The 22,500-nt window shown below is 46.3% G+C and overlaps 1 protein-coding gene across 1 annotated transcript in view; it reads left to right on the plus strand.

Annotated features, from left to right (window-relative positions):
- Positions 1–22,500, plus strand: part of LOC113821986 (uncharacterized) — a 147,163-nt gene that overhangs the window by 82,402 nt on the left and 42,261 nt on the right. The window contains exons 4-5 of the mRNA XM_070142739.1: positions 15,593–15,709; positions 22,278–22,372. Coding sequence (XP_069998840.1) covers positions 15,593–15,709; positions 22,278–22,372 — 212 coding nt within the window. The remainder of the gene's footprint in view (positions 1–15,592; positions 15,710–22,277; positions 22,373–22,500) is intronic.

Here is a 22,500-nt window from a genome sequence, read left to right on the forward strand (position 1 = left end):
AGTTGTTATCGTCTACTCTCTCTCTCTTCTACGCTCTTCCTGTACCCTTATTTTCTTCTCTGTCCTAATTTCCTGTTCTACGTTCCCCCTTTTTCTTAGTTTTCCTCACCCTGTTCATCAATAGTCTTTATACTCTTGTCCTTTTTATTTGTTGTATACCTTCTAATGCCCTCCCTTTCCTTTTCCTTTTCTCTCCACTTTCTCCTTCCTCCCCCCTCCCCCTCTTCTTTCACTTTGCCTCCCCCCTCTCTATCTTCTCTCTTCTCCATCTCTCACTCACTCCCTTTCTTCCTCCCTCTATTTCTTTCCATTTATCTCCCTTTACCCCTCCCTCCATCTATCTCCCACTTCTTCCTGCCTTTCCAATCTTATCCTCTCTTTTGGAATGCTCTCTTCAACTTTTATTGTTTTCAGTTAAGTCTTATTACCCTTTCTCTCTTCTATTGCCTAAGTCCGTCATTTGGCGCGGCTCTCTTTTCCTCATTCTCTCTCTGGCGACATCTTGCGCGCTCTCTCTCTCTCTCTCTCTCTCTCTCTCTCTCTCTCTCTCTCTCTCTCTCTCTCTCTCTCTCTCTCTCTCTCTCTCTCTCTCTCTCTCTCTCACTCTCTCTCTCTCTCTCTCTCTCTCTCTCTCTCTCTCTCTCTCTCTCTCTCTCTCTCTCTCTTCTCTCCTCTATCTTTTTCACTTCCTGTCTTCCTTGTCTTCCTATTTTCCAGAGAATAGAAAAGTAGAGAAATAAAGAAATTAGGAAAGGAAATAGGAATAAGATGAATGTAAATGAAGGAATAAGCAAGGGAAGGCAACACAGATGTGTAAGGCAAATAAATGGAAATAAGAATAGGGAAAAAAGGAAAAATGAGAAAGATAACGAGTAAGACGGAAATACACACGCGATAAAAATGGAAAGGGGGAGGGAGAGAAAGAAAATGTTACAAAAGGCTATAAGCAAAAAGAGAGAGAGAGAGAGAGAGCGAGAGAGAGAGAGAGGGAGGGAGGGAGGGAGGAGGAGGGGAGGGAGGGAGGGAGGGGGAGAGAGAGGAAAGGCCCGCATTGAGTACTTCCCTTTTCCCCTCCTCCCTTTCCATATCCCTCCCCTCCCCTTACCCCCCCTCATCCCAGTTGGCTTGTTTCTCTTCTATATCCTTCTTCCTCCCCTCTTCACTACCTCCCCTACCCACCCCCCTCCTTTCCCCTCCTCTTCCCTCTTTCAATACTTTTACCTATACTGCCCCCTCTTCCTCTCCCTTTTCCCTCCCCCTTTCTTGTATCTCTTTCCATTCCCTCCTTTCATGTCCATGCTTATGCCACCCCCCCCTTCACTCCTCCATCAATACTACCCCCTCCCCATACTCCCTTCTACTCCCCTCCCCCATCCCCTCCCCCCATTCCCCTCTACCTCCTTCCCCATTCCCTCTACCCCCTTCTCCATACCCTCACCCTCTCCCCATACTCCTCTACCCCCTCCCCCATTCCCTCTACCTACCCTCCTCCATTCCCCTCTACCCCTCCCCCATTCCCCTCTACCCCCTCCATTCCCTCTACCCCCTCCCCATACCATATACCCCCTCCGCCCCTTCTCTCTCTCCCTCTCTCCGCCTCCTCCCTCCTCTCTCCTCTTTCTGCCCCCCCTTCCCTCCCTCTTCCCCTTCCTCTTCTCTCTCTCCCTCTTTCTCTGCCCCCCCACCCCCTCCCTCTCCCTCTTTCAGCCCCCCTTCCTCCTTTCCCTTCCTCTTTCTGCCCCACTTCCTCCCTCTTTCTGCCCCCCCCTCTCTCTCTCTCTCCTTCTTCCTCTTTCTGGCCCCTTCCTTCCTCCCTTCCCTTCCTCTTTCTGCCTCCCTTCCTCCCTCTCTCCGCTCCCCCCTCCCGCTCCCTCTCTTCTGCCCCTCCCTCTCCTCTCCTTTCTGCCCCCCCCCCCTCCCTCTCCCTCTTTCTGCCCCCCTCCCTCTCCTCTTCTCCCCCCCTCCCTCTCCCCTCTTTCTCTCCCCCCTCCATCTCCCCTCTTTCTGCCCCCCCTCCCTCTCCCTCTTTCTGCCCCCCTTCCCTCTCCCTCTTTCTGCCCCCCTTCCTCCCTCTTTCTGCCCCACTTCCTCCCTCTTCCTCCCTCTTTCTGCCCCTTAGTTTCCTCTTACTCGGACAGTGCTGGGTAGCTCCGCGGCCAGCCCACCTTGGCGAGGCGCTGGCGGGGTCAGCACAGAGGCCGGGCGAGTGTGAGTGAGCCTGGGTCATACATGGAGAGTCTGAGTGAGCCTGGGTCATATATGGTGAGTGTGAGTGAGCCTGGGTCATATATGGTGAGTGTGAGTGAGCCTGGGTCATATATGGTGAGTGTGAGTGAGCCTGGGTCATATATGGTGAGTGTGAGTGAGCCTGGGTCATATATGGTGAGTGTGAGTGAGCCTGGGTCATATATGGTGAGTGTGAGTGAGCCTGGGTCATATATGGTGAGCCTGGGTCATATATGGTGATTCTGAGTGAGGCTGGGTCATATATGGTGAGTTTGAGTGAGCCTGGGTCATATCTGGTGAGTGTGAGTGAGCCTGGGTCGTATATGATGAGTCTGAGTGAGCCTGGGTCATATATGGTGAGTGTGAGTGAGCCTGGGTCATATATGGTGAGTCTGAGTGAGCCTAGGTCATATATGGTGAGTTTGAGTGAGCCTGGGTCATATATGGTGAGCCTAGGTCATATATGGTGAGCCTGGGTCATATATGGTGAGTCTGAGTGAGCCTGGGTCATATATGGTGAGTCTGAGTGAGCCTGGGTCATATATGGCGAGTCTGAGTGACCCGGGGTCATACCTGCCGATGACCTCTTCTACGGCCGCGCGGGTTATACTTAGAACCAGGCAGACGTCCAGCACCGCCCATTCGTCCTAGCAAATGAAGCATGGTCGTGGTGTGCTATACTCTGCCTCACATGACTGTACGCAATAGGCCTAATGAAGACGGTGTGTATGTGGGGGGGTGGGGGGTCATTGTGATTGATTAGGCCTGTCTGTGTCCGTTTGGCTTTTGTCTGTCTTTCTGCGTGTCTGCTGGACTGGGATGGTCATTGCGTGTGCTTTTGTGAGAGTCGTGTGCTTGTGTTTGTCATTACGTCACTGATGTTTTAAAAGAAAACTTGATCATTGTTTTTTTATTATTATTTATTGGAGAGAAACACAGGCTGATGGACAGACTAACACCATTTCTGACAGATAGATAGAGAAAAGAAGGATAGAGACAGATAGACAGACAGATATACAGAGGGGCAGGCAGGCAGACAGATAAACAGAAGGACAGACAATCACACAGACAGACAGACAGACAGACAGACTGACAGACTGACCGACGGAAAAAAAACAGAAAAGTGGTCATAGATGGGCAGACAAGCAGACGGACCCAGGAACAAACAGACGTACACACGAACACCCAGAGAGGCATACAGACAGTCACAGGTGCGCACACAGACACAGAAAGACACAAACACAGACCCAAACAAAGAGACAAAGAGACAAACAGAAAAAGACACACAGCAAAAAAGTATGGGGAACGGAAAGACAAAGAAAGAGGGAGAGAGAGAGAGAAAGAAAGGAAGGATAGGATGCGAGGACAAACCAGACAAGACACGGGCGAGAGGAAGAGAAAGAGGGAGAGGAGGAAGGAGGAGGGGGAGGAGGAAGAAGAAGAAGAAGAGAGGAGGAGGAGAGGAGCTGGGAGAAGGGAGAAGAGGAGGGGAGGGAGGAGGAAGAGGAGAGAGGGGAGAGGAGGAAGGAGGAGGGGGAGGAGAGAAGAAGAAGAAGAAGAGAGGAGAGGAGAGGAGAAAGGAGAAGAGGAGGGGGGAGGGGGAGGAGGGACAGAAGGAGGAAGGAAGGAGAGCGAGAGAAGTACCAGGCACAGTGCCAAGCCCCCCACCCCCTACCTCCCCTACAGGGTCTCGTGCCATTACTTGCTGCGCTGGTGTCAACGATGAGAGGAGGGGGGAGGGGGGGATAAGGAGATGAGAAGGAAAGGAAGAGTGTGAGAGGGCAAAGCGGATGAGAGGGGGAGGGGGTAGAAGGGAGAAGCGGATAAGGAAAGAAAAGGGGGAACGGAAGGAGGACGGGAAGGGAGGAGAGAGGGAAGACAAAGGAAGAACAACAACACAACGTGCACACGCATCTCTTTTCTTTCATTGTATCTCTCCCCCTTTCTCTCTCTATTCATCTCTTCTCTTCTCTTCTCCCTGTCTTTCTCTTTCTTTCTCTTTTTCTTTCTTCCGTTTCTTCTCTCTTTCTTCTTCTCTCTCTTTCTTCTCTCTCTTCCTTTCTTTCTCTTTCTCTGCTCTTTCTCTCGTTCTCTTCTTCTCTCTCTCTCTCTCTCTCTCTCTCTCTCTCTCTGTCCCCCCATCCCTTCCCTCTCTCCCCTCCGTTATCTTTCTCTTTTTTATTCCTTATCAGTCTCTCTACATTTTCTCTTTCTCCGTTTTCTCTTGCGCTATCCCTCTCTCTCCGTTTCCACTTTTTTTCTTTTTTTTTCTCATTCTCTCCTCTAAACATTCCATGGGGACACGAATACAGAAACAGTAAAAAAAAATGAGAATGTTAATGTTAAAAAACGAAATCATTATTTCGATTATCGCATGTATTTATCTCCACATTTCCAGTGCTAAGTCCCCCCCCCCCCTTTTTTTTTTAGCTATACGGCCGTTTATGTTGATATGAACAAGTAAATTGAAACTAGTGTCGTTTGGATATCGTGGTGAAATTGTCCGTTTGAACAGCAACAAACAAGGTATTTAAGTACGTCAGCAATAACAATAACAATGGTAACACCAATAATAACAATAGTTATAACAACAGCAATAACAGTGGCAAAGAAGAGTGAGGTTCTGTGTGTTTGTTGTTCCATCAACAACTCCATTTTGAAGAGGTTTGAATGGAAGAGATGAATATCATAATGAAAAAAGGACTTATCTTATCTTATGTATCGATTTTTCTAGGAATTGATTCTTCAGTTGAAAATCTCTTTTTGTTGTACAGTGAACCCTCGTTTTTCGCGGGGTTTACGTCCCAAAAAGAACCCGTGATAGGCGAAATCCGTGAAGTAGTAACCTTTATTTTTTTACAATTATTATACAATGAAATACTCTACAATACATTGAAACCAAAGAACAAAACCTTTTTACAGGCCCAAGCATTTGTTTAACAAATAAAAGTTGTGTATAAACGCTTTTCACAAATAACTACTGTACTGTAGAATAATAATTTTAATCATCAGTACGAACTGAAGGCTTCATGGGTTTTAGAGAAAATTTGCAAACTTAAATTTGGCAAGCTGTTTTACGTACATGTACATATCAAACCGTAAGGTTATTGACACAGGTAGAGAAGAAGCGGAGAGACTGTTTAGCCAATCAGAATGCAGAACACAATGCACAATGCAAATCCGTGAAGCAGCGAGAACGCGAAAGGTGAACCGCGTTATAGCGAAGGTTCACTGTAGAGGCAGCGAGGAGCACGAGATATTGTGTTTGAGAAAGTGAGCGAGAGTGAGAGCGTGGGTGAGCGGGAGTGAGAGCGCGTGGGTGAGCGAGAGAGCGAGAGAGCATGGGTGAGCGAGAGAGTGAGAGCGTGTGGGTGAGCGAGAGAGTGAGAGCGTGTGGGTGAGCGAGAGAGTGAGAGCGTGTGGGTGAGCGAGAGAGTGAGAGCGAGCGTGGGTGAGCGAGAGTGAGAGCGCGTGGGTGAGCGAGAGAGTGAGAGCGTGTGGGTGAGCGAGAGAGTGAGAGCGAGCGTGGGTGAGCGAGAGAGTGAGAGCGAGCGTGGGTGAGCGAGAGAGAGAGCGTGTGGGTGAGCGGGAGAGTGAGAGCGAGCGTGGGTGAGCGAGAGAGAGAGCGTGTGGGTGAGCGAGAGAGTGAGAGCGAGCGTGGGTGAGCGAGAGAGTGAGAGCGAGCGTGGGTGAGCGAGAGAGTGAGAGCGAGCGTGGGTGAGCGAGAGAGTGAGAGCGAGCGTGGGTGAGCGAGAGAGTGAGAGCGAGCGTGGGTGAGCGAGAGAGTGAGAGCGAGCGTGGGTGAGCGAGAGAGTGAGAGCGAGCGTGGGTGAGCGAGAGAGAGAGCGTGTGGGTGAGCGGGAGAGTGAGAGCGAGCGTGGGTGAGCGAGAGAGTGAGAGCGAGCGTGGGTGAGCGAGAGAGTGAGAGCGAGCGTGGGTGAGCGAGAGAGTGAGAGCGAGCGTGGGTGAGCGAGAGAGTGAGAGCGAGCGTGGGTGAGCGAGAGAGTGAGAGCGAGCGTGGGTGAGCGAGAGAGTGAGAGCGAGCGTGGGTGAGCGAGAGAGTGAGATCGAGCGTGGGTGAGCGAGAGAGTGAGAGCGAGCGTGGGTGAGCGAGAGAGTGAGAGCGAGCGTGGTGAGCGAGAGAGTGAGAGCGAGCGTGGGTGAGCGAGAGAGTGAGAGCGAGCGTGGGTGAGCGAGAGAGAGAGAGCGTGTGGGTGAGCGGGAGAGGTGAGAGCGAGCGTGTGGGTGAGCGAGAGTGCAGAGCGAGCGTGAAGGTGAGCGAGAGAGTGAGAGCTGAGCGTGGGTGAGCGAGAGAGTGAGAGCGAGCGTGGGTGAGCGAGAGAGTGAGAGCGAGCGTGGGTGAGCGAGAGAGTGAGAGCGAGCGTGGGTGAGCGAGAGAGTGAGAGCGAGCGTGGGTGAGCGAGAGAGTGAGAGCGAGCGTGGGTGAGCGAGAGAGTGAGAGCGAGCGTGGGTGAGCGAGAGAGTGAGAGCGAGCGTGGGTGAGCGAGAGTGAGAGCGAGCGTGGGTGAGCGAGCGAGAGAGTGAGAGCGAGCGTGGGTGAGCGAGCGAGAGAGTGAGAGCGAGCGTGGGTGAGCGAGCGAGAGAGTGAGAGCGAGCGTGGGTGAGCGAGCGAGAGAGTGAGAGCGAGCGTGGGTGAGCGAGCGAGAGAGTGAGAGCGAGCGTGGGTGAGCGAGAGAGTGAGAGAGCGAGCCGTGAGCGAGAGAGAGAGCGGGGTGAGCGAGAGAGTGAGAGCGAGCGTGGGTGAGCGAGAGAGTGAGAGCGAGCGTGGGTGAGCGAGAGAGTGAGAGCGAGCGTGGGTGAGCGAGAGAGTGAGAGCGAGCGTGGGTGAGGGAGAGAGTGAGAGCGAGCGTGGGTGAGCGAGAGAGTGAGAGGGAGGGTGGGGTGAGCGAGAGAGCAGAGCGAGCGTGGGTGAGCGAGAGAGCGTGTGAGCGAGAGAGTGAGAGCGAGCGTGGGTGAGCGAGAGAGTGAGAGCGAGCGTGGGTGAGCGAGAGAGTGAGAGCGAGCGTGGGTGAGCGAGAGAGTGAGAGCGAGCGTGGGTGAGCGAGAGAGTGAGAGCGAGCGTGGGTGAGCGAGAGAGTGAGAGCGAGCGTGGGTGAGCGAGAGAGTGAGAGCGAGCGTGGGTGAGCGAGAGAGTGAGAGCGAGCGTGGGTGAGCGAGAGAGTGAGAGCGAGCGTGGGTGAGCGAGAGAGTGAGAGCGAGCGTGGGTGAGCGAGAGAGGAGAGCGAGCGGGTGAGCGAGAGAGTGAGAGCGAGCGTGTGAGAGCGAGAGTGAGAGCGAGCGTGGGTGAGCGAGAGAGTGAGAGCGAGCGTGGGTGAGCCGAGAGAGTGAGAGCGAGCGTGGGCAGCGAGAGTGAGAGCGAGCGTGGGGTGAGCGAGAGAGTGAGAGCGAGCGTGGTGAGCGAGAGTGAGCGAGCGTGGTGAGCGAGAGAGATGAGAGCGAGCGTGGGTGAGCGAGAGAGTGAGAGCGAGCGTGGGTGAGCGAGAGAGTGAGAGCGAGCGTGGGTGAGCGAGAGAGTGAGAGCGAGCGTGGGTGAGCGAGAGAGAGAGAGAGCGTGGGTGAGCGAGAGAGTGAGAGCGAGCGTGGGTGAGCGAGAGAGTGAGAGCGAGCGTGGGTGAGCGAGAGAGTGAGAGCGAGCGTGGGTGAGCGAGAGAGTGAGAGGGGGGGGGAGAGTGAGAGATAGAATGAGTAAGCGAGTGAGCGAGAGAGAAGAGAGTGTGTGTGAGACAGAGAGTGTGTGGGTTCTTGCTTACGTGTGCGCGGCAGTTTATTTGTCTCTGCCTTTGTGTGTGTTATTCCAGTCTTGAATATCGTCTAATTGGCCTTTCACCTTTTGTTATAATAAGCGTAAGATTTTTTTTACGGCTTGGTGGGTGTGTCACACGACAGAGCATAACACACACAAGCGCTTTGTCCTTTAGCGGGATTTTGGTATCGTAGCAGACGTCGTTCGTATAAAGCCTCCATCAAGAATCTTGTAAAACTGTTTAAAAATACACCGTAGCTGGCATTACTAAACGTATTTTTGGTAGCAATTGTTTGTTTTTACTTTCAATGCATGTTCGCGGCGTAGATAAATATTAGAGTTATTTTCGTGGCCGTTACGATTTCATATTAGAGTGGCGGTTGGTGATCGCAGGGAGCGCGCGTCTAAAACCTTTTGCTTTGTCTCGTTAGGGGCGGAGGGAGCCCATGGAATTTTCCTTTGTCGAGCCAGAAAGAGATGGTTGGAGGTGTTCCTTTTATTGCCGCGGGGTTGGGGTATGTCTATGAGGAAGGGGGTGTATACGGAATGGGGAAGGGAAGTGATATAAGCCGATCGCATAGGGAATGAGCAGACGAGCTAACGGAGAACCAGCGATTGGTTTCAGAATTTTTTTTTCTCATGCTTGTGCGTGTCCTCGGCTCTGTAGTGGCGGTTGGGTTTGTGCGTGCGTGCGTGCGCGTGCGTGAATAAACCAAATCCACGAAGCAAGAAGAAAAGAGAGAGAAATGCAGAGAGTTATGTAATGCATTCCTTCGTCGCCCTGATAAGAGTATTATGATGACGCCATGATTAATTAATGCATTCCAGGGAAAAAAATATTAAATGCTATCCAAGTCGCTTCAGGTCATTGACCTGTATACTTGACCTTTTGTGTTTTATTGGTCACCTCTTATAATAATACCATACAGTATACTTGAATGATCCTGTTTATCGGGGTCACTATACAGTCGCTTTTCATGAAATTGATAGAATGGCAACCCAGTCCACTGAATCATATACTTAATATAGAAAAATCTTCCTACATATTTCCTGATTACTCGGAATTCATTTTATTTTATTTGTTCACAAAAGATCATAATGCCTGTTATTGCAATCTATATATGTATCATAAGATTAGATGCGGTTGGTAAATTATACAGAAATTATTGAAATTCAAAATGCTTTATTCTATTTTTTTTTACATAGTTTTACAGTTACGTATAAAGATAAGATTATGTAAGAATTGGTGGCATTTGCAGCCGTGTTGTATCTTGTATTTAGCAACGCCATAGATAATTTAGTTATTCCTTTATTTTCCATTCAGACGCATTCATCTAAAAAGTTTACCTGTCTTATTTGTGCACCTGTTGTGTTACCTGTGGTTGGAAGAGATGAGAAACTGGATAATAATTTTGAATTATTTTATGGATAAGTATGCAAGTATTATAGTTGCATTTTTATTGGACTGTTAACCATCTTAGTTTGTTTATGTGTAGGGTAATGTGGTCGTACTCATTATAGTTTTGTTATTTCAGGATTTTAGCTTTATTAGGTGAACCCCGTATGTGTGAGCCATAGTTGGTAATAGTAAGAACTAGTGTTTACACAGTTCATATCTCCGTTTCAGTAAGTTTTTTTTTTTTTTTTTTTTTTGGTGCAGCTCGGGTAAATTCATGGGCCTTTTCCTTTTTCTATAGATGTTGTCGATTTTTCGAATTTGGTTTTAAAAAGATGGAAAGGGAGGGGGAGGGGAGGAGAAAAAGATGGAAAGGGAGGGGGGAGGGGAGGGGAGGAGAAAAAGATGGAAAGGGGGGAGGGGAGGAGAAAAAGATGGATAGGGAGGGGGGAGGGGAGGAGAAAAAGATGGAAAGGGAAGGGGGAGGGGAGGAGAGGAGAAAAAGATGGAAAGGGAGGGGGGAGGGGAGGAGAAAAAGATGGAAAGGGAGGGGAGGGGAGGAGAAAAAGATGGAAAGGGAGGGGGGAGGGGAGGGGAGGAGAAAAAGATGGAAAGGGAGGGGGGAGGGGAGGAGAAAAAGATGGATAGGGAGGGGGGAGGGGAGGAGAAAAAGATGGAAAGGGAAGGGGGAGGGGAGGAGAGGAGAAAAAGATGGAAAGGGAGGGGGGAGGGGAGGAGAAAAAGATGGAAAGGGAGGGGAGGGGAGGAGAAAAAGATGGAAAGGGAGGGGGGAGGGGAGGGGAGGAGAAAGAGATGGAAAGGGAGGGGGGAGGGGAGGAGAGGAGAAAAAGATGGAAAGGGAGGGGGGAGGGGAGGAGAAAAAGATGGAAAGGGAGGGGGAGGGGAGGAGAAAAAGATGGAAAGGGAGGGGGGAGGGGAGGAGAAAAAGATGGAAAGGGAAGGGGGAGGGGAGGGGAGGAGAAAAAGATGGAAAGGGAGGGGGGAGGGGAGGAGAGGAGAAAAAGATGGAAAGGGAGGGGGGAGGGGAGGGGACGAGAAAAAGATGGAAAGGGAGGGGGGAGGGGACGAGAAAGAGATGGAAAGGGAGGAGGTAGGGGAGAGGAAGAGAAAAAGATGGAAAGGGAGGGGGAGGGGAGGAGAAAAAGATGGAAAGGGAGGGGGGAGGGGAGGGAAGGAGAAAAAGATGGAAAGGGAGGGGGGAGGGGAGGGAAGGAGAAAAAGATGGAAAGGGAGGGGGGAGGGGAGGAGAGGAGAAAAAGATGGAAAGGGAGGGGGGAGGGGAGGAGAGGAGAAAAAGATGGAAAGGGAGGGGGGAGGGGAGGAGAGGAGAAAAAGATGGAAAGGGAGGGGGGAGGGGAGGAGAGGAGGAAAAGATGGAAAGGGAGGGGGGAGGGAAGGGGAGGGGAGGAGAAAAAGATGGAAAGGGAGGGGGGAGGGGAGGAGAGGAGAAAAATATGGAAAGGGAGGGGGGAGGGGAGGAGAGGAGAAAAAGATGGAAAGGGAGGGGTGAGGGGAGGAGAGGAGGAAAATATGGAAAGAGAGGGGGGAGGGGAGGGGAGGAGGAAAAGATGGAAAGGGAGGGGGGAGGGAAGGGGAGGAGAAAAAGATAGAAAGGGAGGGGGGAGGGGAGGGGACGAGAAAAAGATGGAAAGGGAGGGGGGAGGGGAGGAGAAAAAGATGGAAAGGGAGGGGGGAGGGGAAGAGAGGAGGAAAAAGATGGAAAGGGAGGGGGAGGGGAGGAGAAAGAGATGGAAAGGGAGGCGGGAGGGGAGGGGAGGAGGAAAGATGGAAAGGGAGGGGGGAGGGGAGGGACGAGAAAGAGATGGAAAGGGAGGGGAGGAGAAAAAGATGGAAAGGGAGGGGGAGGGGAGGGAGGAGAAAAAGATGGAAAGAGAGGGGGGAGGGGAGGAGAAAAGATGGAAAGGGAAGGGGGAGGGGAGGGAGGAGAAAAAGATGGAAAGGGAGGGGGAGGGGAGGGAGGAGAAAAAGATGGAAAGAGAGGGGGGAGGGGAGGAGAAAAAGATGGAAAGGGAAGGGGGAGGGGAGGGAGGAGAAAAAGATGGAAAGGGAGGGGGGAGGGGAGGAGAGGAGGAAAAGATGGAAAGAGAGGGGGGAGGGGAGGGAGGAGAAAGAGATGGATAGGGAGGGGGGAGGGGAGGAGAGGAGAAAAAGATGGAAAGAGAGGGGGGAGGGGAGGAGGAGAAAGAGATGGAAAGTGAGGGGGAGGGGAGGAGAGGGAGGAGAAAAAGATGGAAAGGGAGGCGGGAGGGGAGGGGAGGGAGGAGAAAAAGATGGAAAGGGAGGAGGGAGGGGAGGAGAGGAGAAAAAGATGGAAAGGGAGGGGGGAGGGGAGGGGAGGGAGGAGAAAAAGATGGAAAGGGAGGGGGGAGGGGAGGGTAATTGTGAAAGTTGACACCAAGAAGGAAAAGCAGGATTGTGATAAACAGCATCTGGTCACCAAGGCAACGGCGCTACGTGTTCACAGACTTATGCTCTCTCTCTCTCTCTTCTCTTTCTCTTATCTCTCTCTTTCTATTTTTTCTTCTTTCTCTCTCTCTTTCTTTCTCTTTCTTTTTCTCTTTCTTTCCTTATCAATTTCTCAATTTCTTTCTTTCTCTCTCTTCTCTCTCTCTTTCTCTCTCTTCTCTCTTTCTCTCTCTTCTCTCTCTCTCTCTCTCTCTCTCTCTCTTTCTCTTTCTCTTTCTCTTTCTCTCTCTCTCCCCCTCCCCCTCCCCCTCCCCCCCCTCCTTCGCCCTCTCTCTCTCTTTCCCTCTCTCCCTCTTTCCCTCTCTCCCACTCCATCACCCTCCCTCTCTCTCCCTCTTCTCTCCCATTTACCTATATATCTATCGCACACACAAACATATCTGTCTCTCCCTCTCATCCCTCACCCCATCCCACCCCATCCCTGTCTCAGTCTCTTAATCTCCCCTTCAATTCTCTCCCTTCTCTCCTCTCTTTTTTTATCTTTCTTTATCCTTCTCTTCATTTTCTTCCACTTCGTACGTTCTCTGAAGACGTGACAGTTCGCACTAACGGGGTCGCTTTGCCATGTCAAGTGCCGGAGAGGGTGTCAAGGTGTCAATTGCACAGGTGGTCGCTGTGGCCCCCTTTTGAGGCTGTTGTGGGTCGTACAGCTGACAGCTCATGACCATTGTTGTTGTTGTTGTTGTTGTTATCGTTGTTATTCTTTGTTGTTAGTTATTTGGTATTGGTATTTTTGTTGTTGTTGTTGTTGTTGTTATCGTTGTTATTTTTATTGGTAGTTATTGGTATTGGTATTTTTTATCGTTTATTATTGTTGATGTCGTTGTTATTCTTTGTTGTTAGTTATTGGTATTGGTATTTGTTATTGTTATTATTATTGTTGTTATCGTTGTTATTCTTTATTGTTAGTTATTTGGTATTGGTATTTTTTATTGTTGTTGTTGTTGTTATCGTTGTTATTCTTTGTTGTTAGTTATTGGTATTGGTATTTTTTATGTTATTGTTGTTGTTATCGTTGTTAATCTTTGTTGTTAGTTATTGGTATTGGTATTTTTTATTGTTATTATTGTTGTAATCGTTGTTATTCTTTATTGATAGTTATTGCTATTGGTATTTTTTATCGTTATTATTATTGTTGTTATCGTTGTTATTTTTATTGTTAGTTATTGGTATTGGTATTTTTTTATTGTTATTATTGTTGTTGTTATCGTTGTTATTTTTTATTGTTAGTTATTTGGTATTGGTATTTTTTATTGTCATTATTGTTGTTGTTATCGTTGTTATTCTTTATTGTTAGTTATTGGTATTGGTATTTTTTATCGTTATTATTGTTGTTGTTATGGTTGTTATTCTTTATTGTTAGTTATTGGTATTAGTATTTTTTATTGTTGTTGTTATTATTTATTGTTAGTTATTGGTATTGGTATTTTTTATTGTTATTGTTGTTGTTATCGTTGTTATTCTTTATTGTTAGTTATTGGTATTGGTATTTTTTATCGTTTATTATTGTTGTTATCGTTGTTATTCTTTGTTAGTTATTGGTATTGATATTTTTTATCGTTATTATTGTTGTTATCGTTGTTATTCTTTGTTGTTAGTTATTGGTATTGGTATTTTTTATCGTTATTATTGTTGTTGCTATCGTTGTTATTTTTATTGTTATTGTTTTTTATCTTTATCGTTGTTATTTTTATTGTTATTGTTTTTTATCTTTATCGTTGTTATTTTTATTGTTATTATTGCTTTTATCGTTATTGTTGTTATTTTCTTTATTTATTTTTGGTAATTTTTTTTTTCTCTCCATTTAACTCCAAGTGCCAGTCTTCAAGAGGATTTCATGCTTAGAACCTTCCGAGAAACAAAAAAAAAAATAAATAAATAAAAAAAAAATAAAAATAAATAAATAAATAAATAAATAAATAAAATTAAAAGATGGTAAAATATGATTTTGAAAATAGGCATCCTAGCTAAAGGTGGCGTTTCCTAATTTCTGGTCAGTTTTTTTTTTTTTTTTCTTCAAAGACACGCTTAAGAAATAAAGTCGGTTAACAGTCCAGAAAATGGTACTAGAATCTTTTGTGCCTTAATTGGACATTGTGTGCGTATTTGGCGTCTCAAAATTTAACCATTGTTTATATATATATATATATATATATATATATATATATATATATATATATATATATATATATATATATATATATATATATATATAGTGTGTGTGTGTGTGTGTGTGTGTGTGTGTGTGTGTGTGTGTGTGTTTTATACAAAATTCCCAAATTTGTATTTTTTTATTGCATTCTATGTTTATGATGACAAAATTCGGAGGATTAAGGGTGGGAGTGAGAGTAGGTGAGGGTGAGAGTGGGAGAGGGAGAGGGAGAGGAACTAAGAGAGCGAGAGAAAGGGAAAGAGAGACACACAGAGAAATAGACCAACCGAAAGGAACGAAATATAACAAATAATAATATTATTATTATTATTGTTATTGTTGTTAATATTAATATTGTTATCATTATTGTTATTGATGATATTATAATTATTATTATTGGTGTTGTTGTTATCATTGTCATTATTATAATTAATATTATCAATATTAGTATGGTTATTTCCCTCTCTGAAGGTTATGCCGTGAGTTTCTTAGTTCAAAAAATAAGTTGTTAGCAGATTGTGATAGAGATATATATAGGTGGGTTAGCTATGAACTGCAAAATAATTTTTCTCGTTTTCATCATCTCTCTGTTTTCGTTCTTTCTGTCTCTCTCTCTCTCTTGTTTTATTTTCTCTTTGTCTTTTGTTCACTTTCCCTCTCATTGTATTTCATTTTTATTCTTTCAATTATTAACGTTTATTATATATTTCCATCTTTCTTCTTTGTGTATGTTCTTCTACATCTTTTTTTTTATTTCTTGATCTTCGTTTCCATTCCTTCTCTTCTCTATTGCATTTATGATAATCATGCCGTGCTAATTATGATACATTTATTTTTATTAGACATTTTATTTTTTTCCATTAACAAGGTCAAGAGAATTAAACATTAACAAGTAAAGAGAATGTTATAGATGATAAAAGACGATAATAAAGACTAGAAATCAGATTAATAGTCAGATTTTAAAATGAAGCAAAATCCTGATAATAAAAATTATGTCAGAAATATGTTAATCAAGACAAAGCAAAATTCTCAAAATGTCAAAAATTAAAAGATTCTCAAAATCGGGAAAGGATTATTTTTATTTAGAAATTTGTGTTCTAGGATTTATATTTACATACATACATGTATTATGAACGTAGATGAATGAATAACTATATAGGTATATACACGAACATATTGCATTTTTTTGCTTAAATAGATAAATTAATAATTATATGTATATATGTATATTTACGAACATGAATACATTTTTGTTGCGTAAATAAATAAATTAAATGTTAATTGTATATATATATGTATATTTACAAACATGAATGCATCATTTGCATAGATAAACAAATTAACAAATGATATATGTATATATGTATATTTACAAACGTGAACACCTTTTTTCCATAAATAAACAGATAAATAATTATATGTCTACACGTATTAATTTATTCCATCATTTATCAAGTTATTCGTTATCCATTTATTTCTGTAATACTCCTACACTCCTACTCCCCTCCCCCCCTCACCCATCTCTCACCTCCCCCTCCCCCCATAGGCACTACCAGTTCGAGTGCCAGTGTCGCGAGGGCGTGGAGGGCGCCCATTGCCAGTGGGGGGGCGTGTGCACCGGCCGGGACCCCGCCAGGTGGTGTAGTCGCCGAGGGGAGTGCAGGTGAGTCGGGTGGATGAAAGTGACTCAGGTGAGGCGAATGCATGCAGGTGAGTCTAGTGGATGCAGGCGAGTCTAGTGAATGCAGGTGAGTCTAGTGGATGCAGGCGAGTCTAGTGAATGCAGGCGAGTCTAGTGAATGCAGGTGAGTCTAGTGGATGCAGGTGAGTCTAGTGGATGCAGGTGAGTCTAGTGGATGCAAGTGAGTCTAGTGAATGCAGGTGAGTCTAGTGAATGCAGGTGAGTCTAGTGGATGCAGGCGAGTCTAGTGGATGCAGGTGAGTCTAGTGGATGCAGGCGAGTCTAGTGGATGCAGGTGAGTCTAGTGGATGCAGGTGAGTCTAGTGGATGCAGGTGAGTCTAGTGGATGCAGGTGAGTCTAGTGGATGCAGGCGAGTCTAGTGGATGCAGGTGAGTCTAGTGGATGCAGGTGAGTCTAGTGGATGCAGGTGAGTCTAGTGGATGCAAGTGAGTCTAGTGGATGCAGGTGAGTCTAGTGGATGCAGGTGAGTCTAGTGGATGCAGGTGAGTCTAGTGGATGCAGGTGAGTCTAGTGGATGCAGGTGAGTCTAGTGGATGCAGGTGAGTCTAGTAGATGCAGGTGAGTCTAGTGGATGCAGGTGAGTCTAGTGGATGCAGGTGAGTCTAGTGGATGCAAGTGAGTCTAGTGGATGCAAGTGAGTCTAGTGGATGCAGGCGAGTCTAGTGGATGCAGGTGAGTCTAGTGGATGCAGGTGAGTCTAGTGGATGCAGGTGAGTCTAGTGGATGCAGGTGAGTCTAGTGGATGCAGGTGAGTCTAGTGGATGCAGGTGAGTCTAGTGGATGCAGGTGAGTCTAGTGGATGGAAGTGAGTCTAGTGGATGCAGGCGAGTCTAGTGGATGCAGGTGAGTCTAGTGGATGTAGGTGAGTCTTACCTGCATCCACTTGAGTCTAGTGGATGCAGGTGAGTCTAGTGGATGCAGGTGAGTCTAGTGGATGCAGGTGAGTCTAGTGGATGGAAGTGAGTCTAGTGGATGCAAGTGAGTCTAGTGGATGCAGGTGAGTCTAGTGGATGCAGGTGAGTCTAGTGGATGCAGGTGAGTCTAGTGGATGCAGGTGAGTCTAGTGGATGCAGGTGAGTCTAGTGGATGCAAGTGAGTCTAGTGGATGCAGGTGAGTCTAGTGGATGCAGGTGAGTCTAGTGGATGCAGGTGAGTCTAGTGGATGCAAGTGAGTCTAGTGGATGCAGGTGAGTCTAGTGGATGCAGGTGAGTCTAGTGGATGCAAGTGAGTCTAGTGGATGCAAGTGAGTCTAGTGGATGCAAGTGAGTCTAGTGGATGCAGGCGAGTCTAGTGGATGCAGGTGAGTCTAGTGGATGCAGGTGAGTCTAGTGGATGCAGGTGAGTCTAGTGGATGCAGGTGAGTCTAGTGGATGCAGGTGAGTCTAGTGGATGCAGGTGAGTCTAGTGGATGCAGGTGAGTCTAGTGGATGCAGGTGAGTCTAGTGGATGCAGGTGAGTCTAGTGGATGCAGGTGAGTCTAGTGGATGCAAGTGAGTCTAGTGGATGCAGGTGAGTCTAGTGGATGCAAGTGAGTCTAGTGGATGCAAGTGAGTCTAGTGGATGCAGGTGAGTCTAGTGGATGCAGGTGAGTCTAGTGGATGCAGGTGAGTCTAGTGGATGCAGGTGAGTCTAGTGGATGGAAGTGAGTCTAGTGGATGCAGGTGAGTCTAGTGGATGCAGGTGAGTCTAGTGGATGCAAGTGAGTCTAGTGGATGCAGGTGAGTCTAGTGGATGCAGGTGAGTCTAGTGGATGCAAGTGAGTCTAGTGGATGCAAGTGAGTCTAGTGGATGCAGGTGAGTCTAGTGGATGCAGGTGAGTCTAGTGGATGCAGGTGAGTCTAGTGGATGCAGGTGAGTCTAGTGGATGCAGGTGAGTCTAGTGGATGCAGGTGAGTCTAGTGGATGCAGGTGAGTCTAGTGGATGCAGGTGAGTCTAGTGGATGCAAGTGAGTCTAGTGGATGCAGGTGAGTCTAGTGGATGCAAGTGAGTCTAGTGGATGGAAGTGAGTCTAGTGGATGCAGGTGAGTCTAGTGGATGCAGGTGAGTCTAGTGGATGGAAGTGAGTCTAGTGGATGCAGGTGAGTCTAGTGGATGCAGGTGAGTCTAGTGGATGCAGGTGAGTCTAGTGGATGCAGGTGAGTCTAGTGGATGCAGGTGAGTCTAGTGGATGCAGGTGAGTCTCGTGGATGCAGGTGAGTCTAGTGGATGCAGGTGAGTCTAGTGGATGCAGGTGAGTCTTGTGGATGCAGGTGAGTCTAGTGGATGCAGGTGAGTCTAGTGGATGCAGGTGAGTCTAGTGGATGCAGGTGAGTCTAGTGGATGCAGGTGAGTCTAGTGGATGCAGGTGAGTCTAGTGGATGCAGGTGAGTCTAGTGGATGCAGGTGAGTCTAGTGGATGCAGGTGAGTCTAATGGATGCAGGTGAGTCTAGTGGATGCAGGTGAGTCTAGTGGATGCAGGTGAGTCTAGTTGATGCAGGTGAGTCTAGTGGATGCAGGTGAGTCTAGTGGATGCAGGTGAGTCTAGTGGATGCAAGTGAGTCTAGTGGATGCAGGTGAGTCTAGTGGATGCAGGTGAGTCTAGTGGATGCAAGTGAGTCTAGTGGATGCAGGTGAGTCTCGTGGATGCAAGTGAGTCTAGTGGATGCAGGTGAGTCTAGTGGATGCAGGTGAGTCTAGTGGATGCAGGTGAGTCTAGTGGATGCAGGTGAGTCTAGTGGATGCAGGTGAGTCTAGTGGATGCAGGTGAGTCTAGTGGATGCAGGTGAGTCTAGTGGATGCAGGTGAGTCTAGTGGATGCAGGTGAGTCTAGTGGATGCAGGCGAGTCTAGTGGATGCAGGCGAGTCTAGTGGATGCAGGTGAGTCTAGTGGATGCAGGTGAGTCTCGTGGATGCAGGTGAGTCTAGTGGATGCAGGTGAGTCTAGTGGATGCAGGTGAGTCTAGTGGATGCAGGTGAGTCTAGTGGATGCAGGTGAGTCTAGTGGATGCAGGTGAGTCTAGTGGATGCAGGTGAGTCTAGTGGATGCAGGTGAGTCTAGTGGATGCAGGGAAGACACGTGGATGGAAGTGAGTCAGGTGGATGGAAGTGAGTCAGGTGGAAATGCAAGTGAATCGTGTGAATGAGTCGTGTGGGATGTTGGTGAGACAGGTGGTTGCGAGAGTGTCATGTGGATGCAGGTGACTCAGGCAAGTGGATGCAGATGAGTCAGGTGAGTCTAAGAGATGCAGGTGAGTCAGGCGGGGTGGATGAAGGTAAGTCTGGTGGATGCAGATGAGTCAGGTGAGTCTAGGAGGTGCAGGTGAGTCAGGCAGGGTGGATGAAGGTAAGTCTGGTGGATGCAGATGAGTCAGGTGAGTCTAGGAGATGCAGGTGAGTCAGGCAGGGTGGATGAAGGTAAGTCTGGTGGATGCAGATGAGTCAGGTGAGTCTAGGGGATCCAGGTGAGTCAGGCGGGGTGGATTAAGGTAAGTCTGGTGGATGCAGATGAGTCAGGTGAGTCTAGGAGATGCAGGTGAGTCAGGCGGGGTGGATGAAGGTAAGTCTGGTGGATGCAGATGAGTCAGGTGAGTCTAGGAGGTGCAGGTGAGTCAGGCGGGGTGGATGAAGGTAAGTCTGGTGGATGCAGATGAGTCAGGTGAGTCTAGGAGGTGCAGGTGAGTCAGGCAGGTTGGATGAAGGTAAGTCTGGTGGATGCAGATGAGTCAGGTGAGTCTAGGAGGTGCAGGTGAGTCAGGCAGGTTGGATTAAGGTAAGTCTGGTGGATGCAGATGAGTCAGGTGAGTCTAGGAGATGCAGGTGAGTCAGGCGGGGTGGATGAAGGTAAGTCTGGTGGATGCAGATGACTCAGGTGAGTCTAGGAGATGCAGATGAGTCAGGTGAGTCTAGGAGATGCAGATGAGTCAGGTGAGTTTAGGAGATGCAGATGAGTCAGGTGAGTCAGGCGGGGTGGATGAAGGTAAGTCTGGTGGATGCAGATGAGTCAGGTGAGTCTAGGAGATGCAGGTGAGTCAGGCGGGGTAGTAGATGATGAGTCTGGCAGGTCTTAGGGAGTCTGGCGAATGCAGGTGAGTCCGTGAGTCTAGAGGAATGAGTCACTGAGCTTAAGTGCAGGTGAGTCATATTAGGTGAGTTGTTGTGGGTATGTTTATGACTGTATTTTTTTTTTTTTTTTTTTTTTTTTTGTGCGTTTTTTTACTATGAAAGAGAACATGATATGAAAGGAAGGAAAAGAGAATGAATATTGCATTTATTTATTTTTTATTTTATTTATTTATTTATTTTTTTTACATCTGAAAAAGTTTAAATAGAATAGATGTTGATAATAACACTGATAGTAATAGTGGTGATAATCGCAAATAATGACAATAGTTGTAATTACGATAATTATGATAATATTGCTAGACTTATACTATTGATAATAATGTACCAAAGATATTATTGCTAATGCCACTTATCTAATGATGATAATGATGATAACGGCGCATTATAAATAAACCTCTGAACACCGTTGAACTTTGTTTATATACAGACAGAGGCATACATAGAAACCGTGAGAAATAGATAGGTGTAAATGTAGAGATATAGAGATATTATAAATCTATCAGTCTATCTATAACGATCGAGGTAGGTAAGTATATTTGTATCTATCTGTATCTATCCGTATCTGTATATATGCATGGTGTATATATGCACAAAGTATATACGTATTTATGTTTTGTGCATATGCGTGTCTGTGTATAAGTATGTGTATATTCATGTGTGTGTATACATGTATGTATGTGTGTATACATGTATGTATGTGTGTATACATGTATGTATGTGTGTATACATGTATGTATGTGTGTATACATGTATGTATGTGTGTATACATGTATGTATGTGTGTATGCATGTATGTATGTGTGTATGCATGTATGTATGTGTGTATACATGTATGTATGTGTGTATACATGTATGTATGTGTGTATACATGTATGTGTGTATACATGTATGTGTGTGTGTATACATGTATGTATGTGTGTATACATGTATGTGTGTATACATGTATGTATGTGTGTATGCATGTATGTATGTGTGTATACATGTATGTATGTGTGTATACATGTATGTATGTGTGTATACATGTATGTATGTGTATACATGTATGTATGTGTATACATGTATATATGTGTGTATACATGTATATATGTGTGTATACATGTATATATGTGTGTATACATGTATATATGTGTGTATACATGTATATATGTGTGTATACATGTATATATGTGTGTATACATGTATATATGTGTGTATACATGTATATATGTGTCTATACATGTATATATGTGTCTATACATGTATGTATGTGTCTATACATGTATATATGTGTCTATATATCTATGTATGTATGTATATTATGTATGTGTGTGAACTATAATCACAGCGATCATTATCAGAATGTCAAAACCCTCACAGCTTTGTCTGGATGCAATTATTTTCCAAATTAGATAATTGAAAATGGAGATCTGTTGGATGGAGTGAGCAGTTGATCGAATGATAACAGTGATAATGATAAGGTTATTGGAAGCTGTGATAATGAGGATGATAATGATAAAGCGGTGGTGATGATAATTATGTTTGATGCTTAAATGAATACATGGTTTTATTATGATTGTGCCGAATATTATGATGATGGAGGTATTACTCTTTTTTATATGATACTGAAAGGGAATAATTAAATATGTAAAAAAGAAATCTGTTTTAGATAGTCATGGTAATGTATTTATAATGATAACAAAGACACCAGTGGCTATTATTCTTATCACTGTTATCATTATTATTATCGTTGTTAATATTTTTTATTATCCTCATTACCCTTATCACAACTATTATCATTTACTATTCTCATCATTACGACTGTCATTGCCATGCTCATCAAAAATCAAACACGTTTACAAGAGTAATTTATTCCCTCAAAATAAGAACTTTTTCTCCCCCTCCCCCCCCTTCCCTCTCTCTCTCTCTCTCTCTCTCTCTTTGTCTCTGTCTCTCTCTCTCAAGATTCTTGATTTCTCTCTCTCTCTCTCAAGATTCTCGATTTCTCTCTCTCTCTCTCTCTCTCTCTCTCCCTTCTCCCTCTCTCTCTCTCTCACTCTTCTCTTTCTCTTCTTCCCCTCTCACGCTTCTTTCATATCACCCACATCCCTCTATCCCCTCCTCTCTCGTCCTCCCTTTCCTTCCCTTTCCTCTCCTTCCCTACACTCCCCCTCCCACTCCCTTCCTTCCCCATACTGTCACCTTTCCTTCCCCTTCACCCACCCCCCTCTCTTCCCTTCCCCTTCCCCATCCCTTCTCTCCCTACCCCCACCCTTCTCCCCTCCCCCTCTCCACTCCTCCCTTTCTCTTTCTCCCTCCCACACACCCCACCCTCTCCCTTCTCCCTCCCCCCTATCCCTTCTCCCACCTTCCTTCCTTCTCCCTTCTCTCTCCCCCTACCCTTTCCCTTCCTTCCTTCTCCCTTCTCTCTCTCTCTCTCCCCCTCCAGGCACTACGCAGGACATAGCATGTGTCACTGCGACCACGGCTTCTACGGGACGACCTGCGAGCACCACTACACGACCATCCCGACGGAATCCAGGAGTAGGTTGCGTCGAGCCGGTTGGATGGTTCTTTTTTGTAAATAAATCTTGATACGTTGGGTTGAGGCGTTTTTTTTTATATATATATATAAATAGATCTTTGTACGTTGTAAGCGGTTGGCTGGTTCT

Source organism: Penaeus vannamei, chromosome 29 (assembly GCF_042767895.1).
Source record: "Penaeus vannamei isolate JL-2024 chromosome 29, ASM4276789v1, whole genome shotgun sequence".
NCBI lineage: Eukaryota > Metazoa > Arthropoda > Malacostraca > Decapoda > Penaeidae > Penaeus > Penaeus vannamei.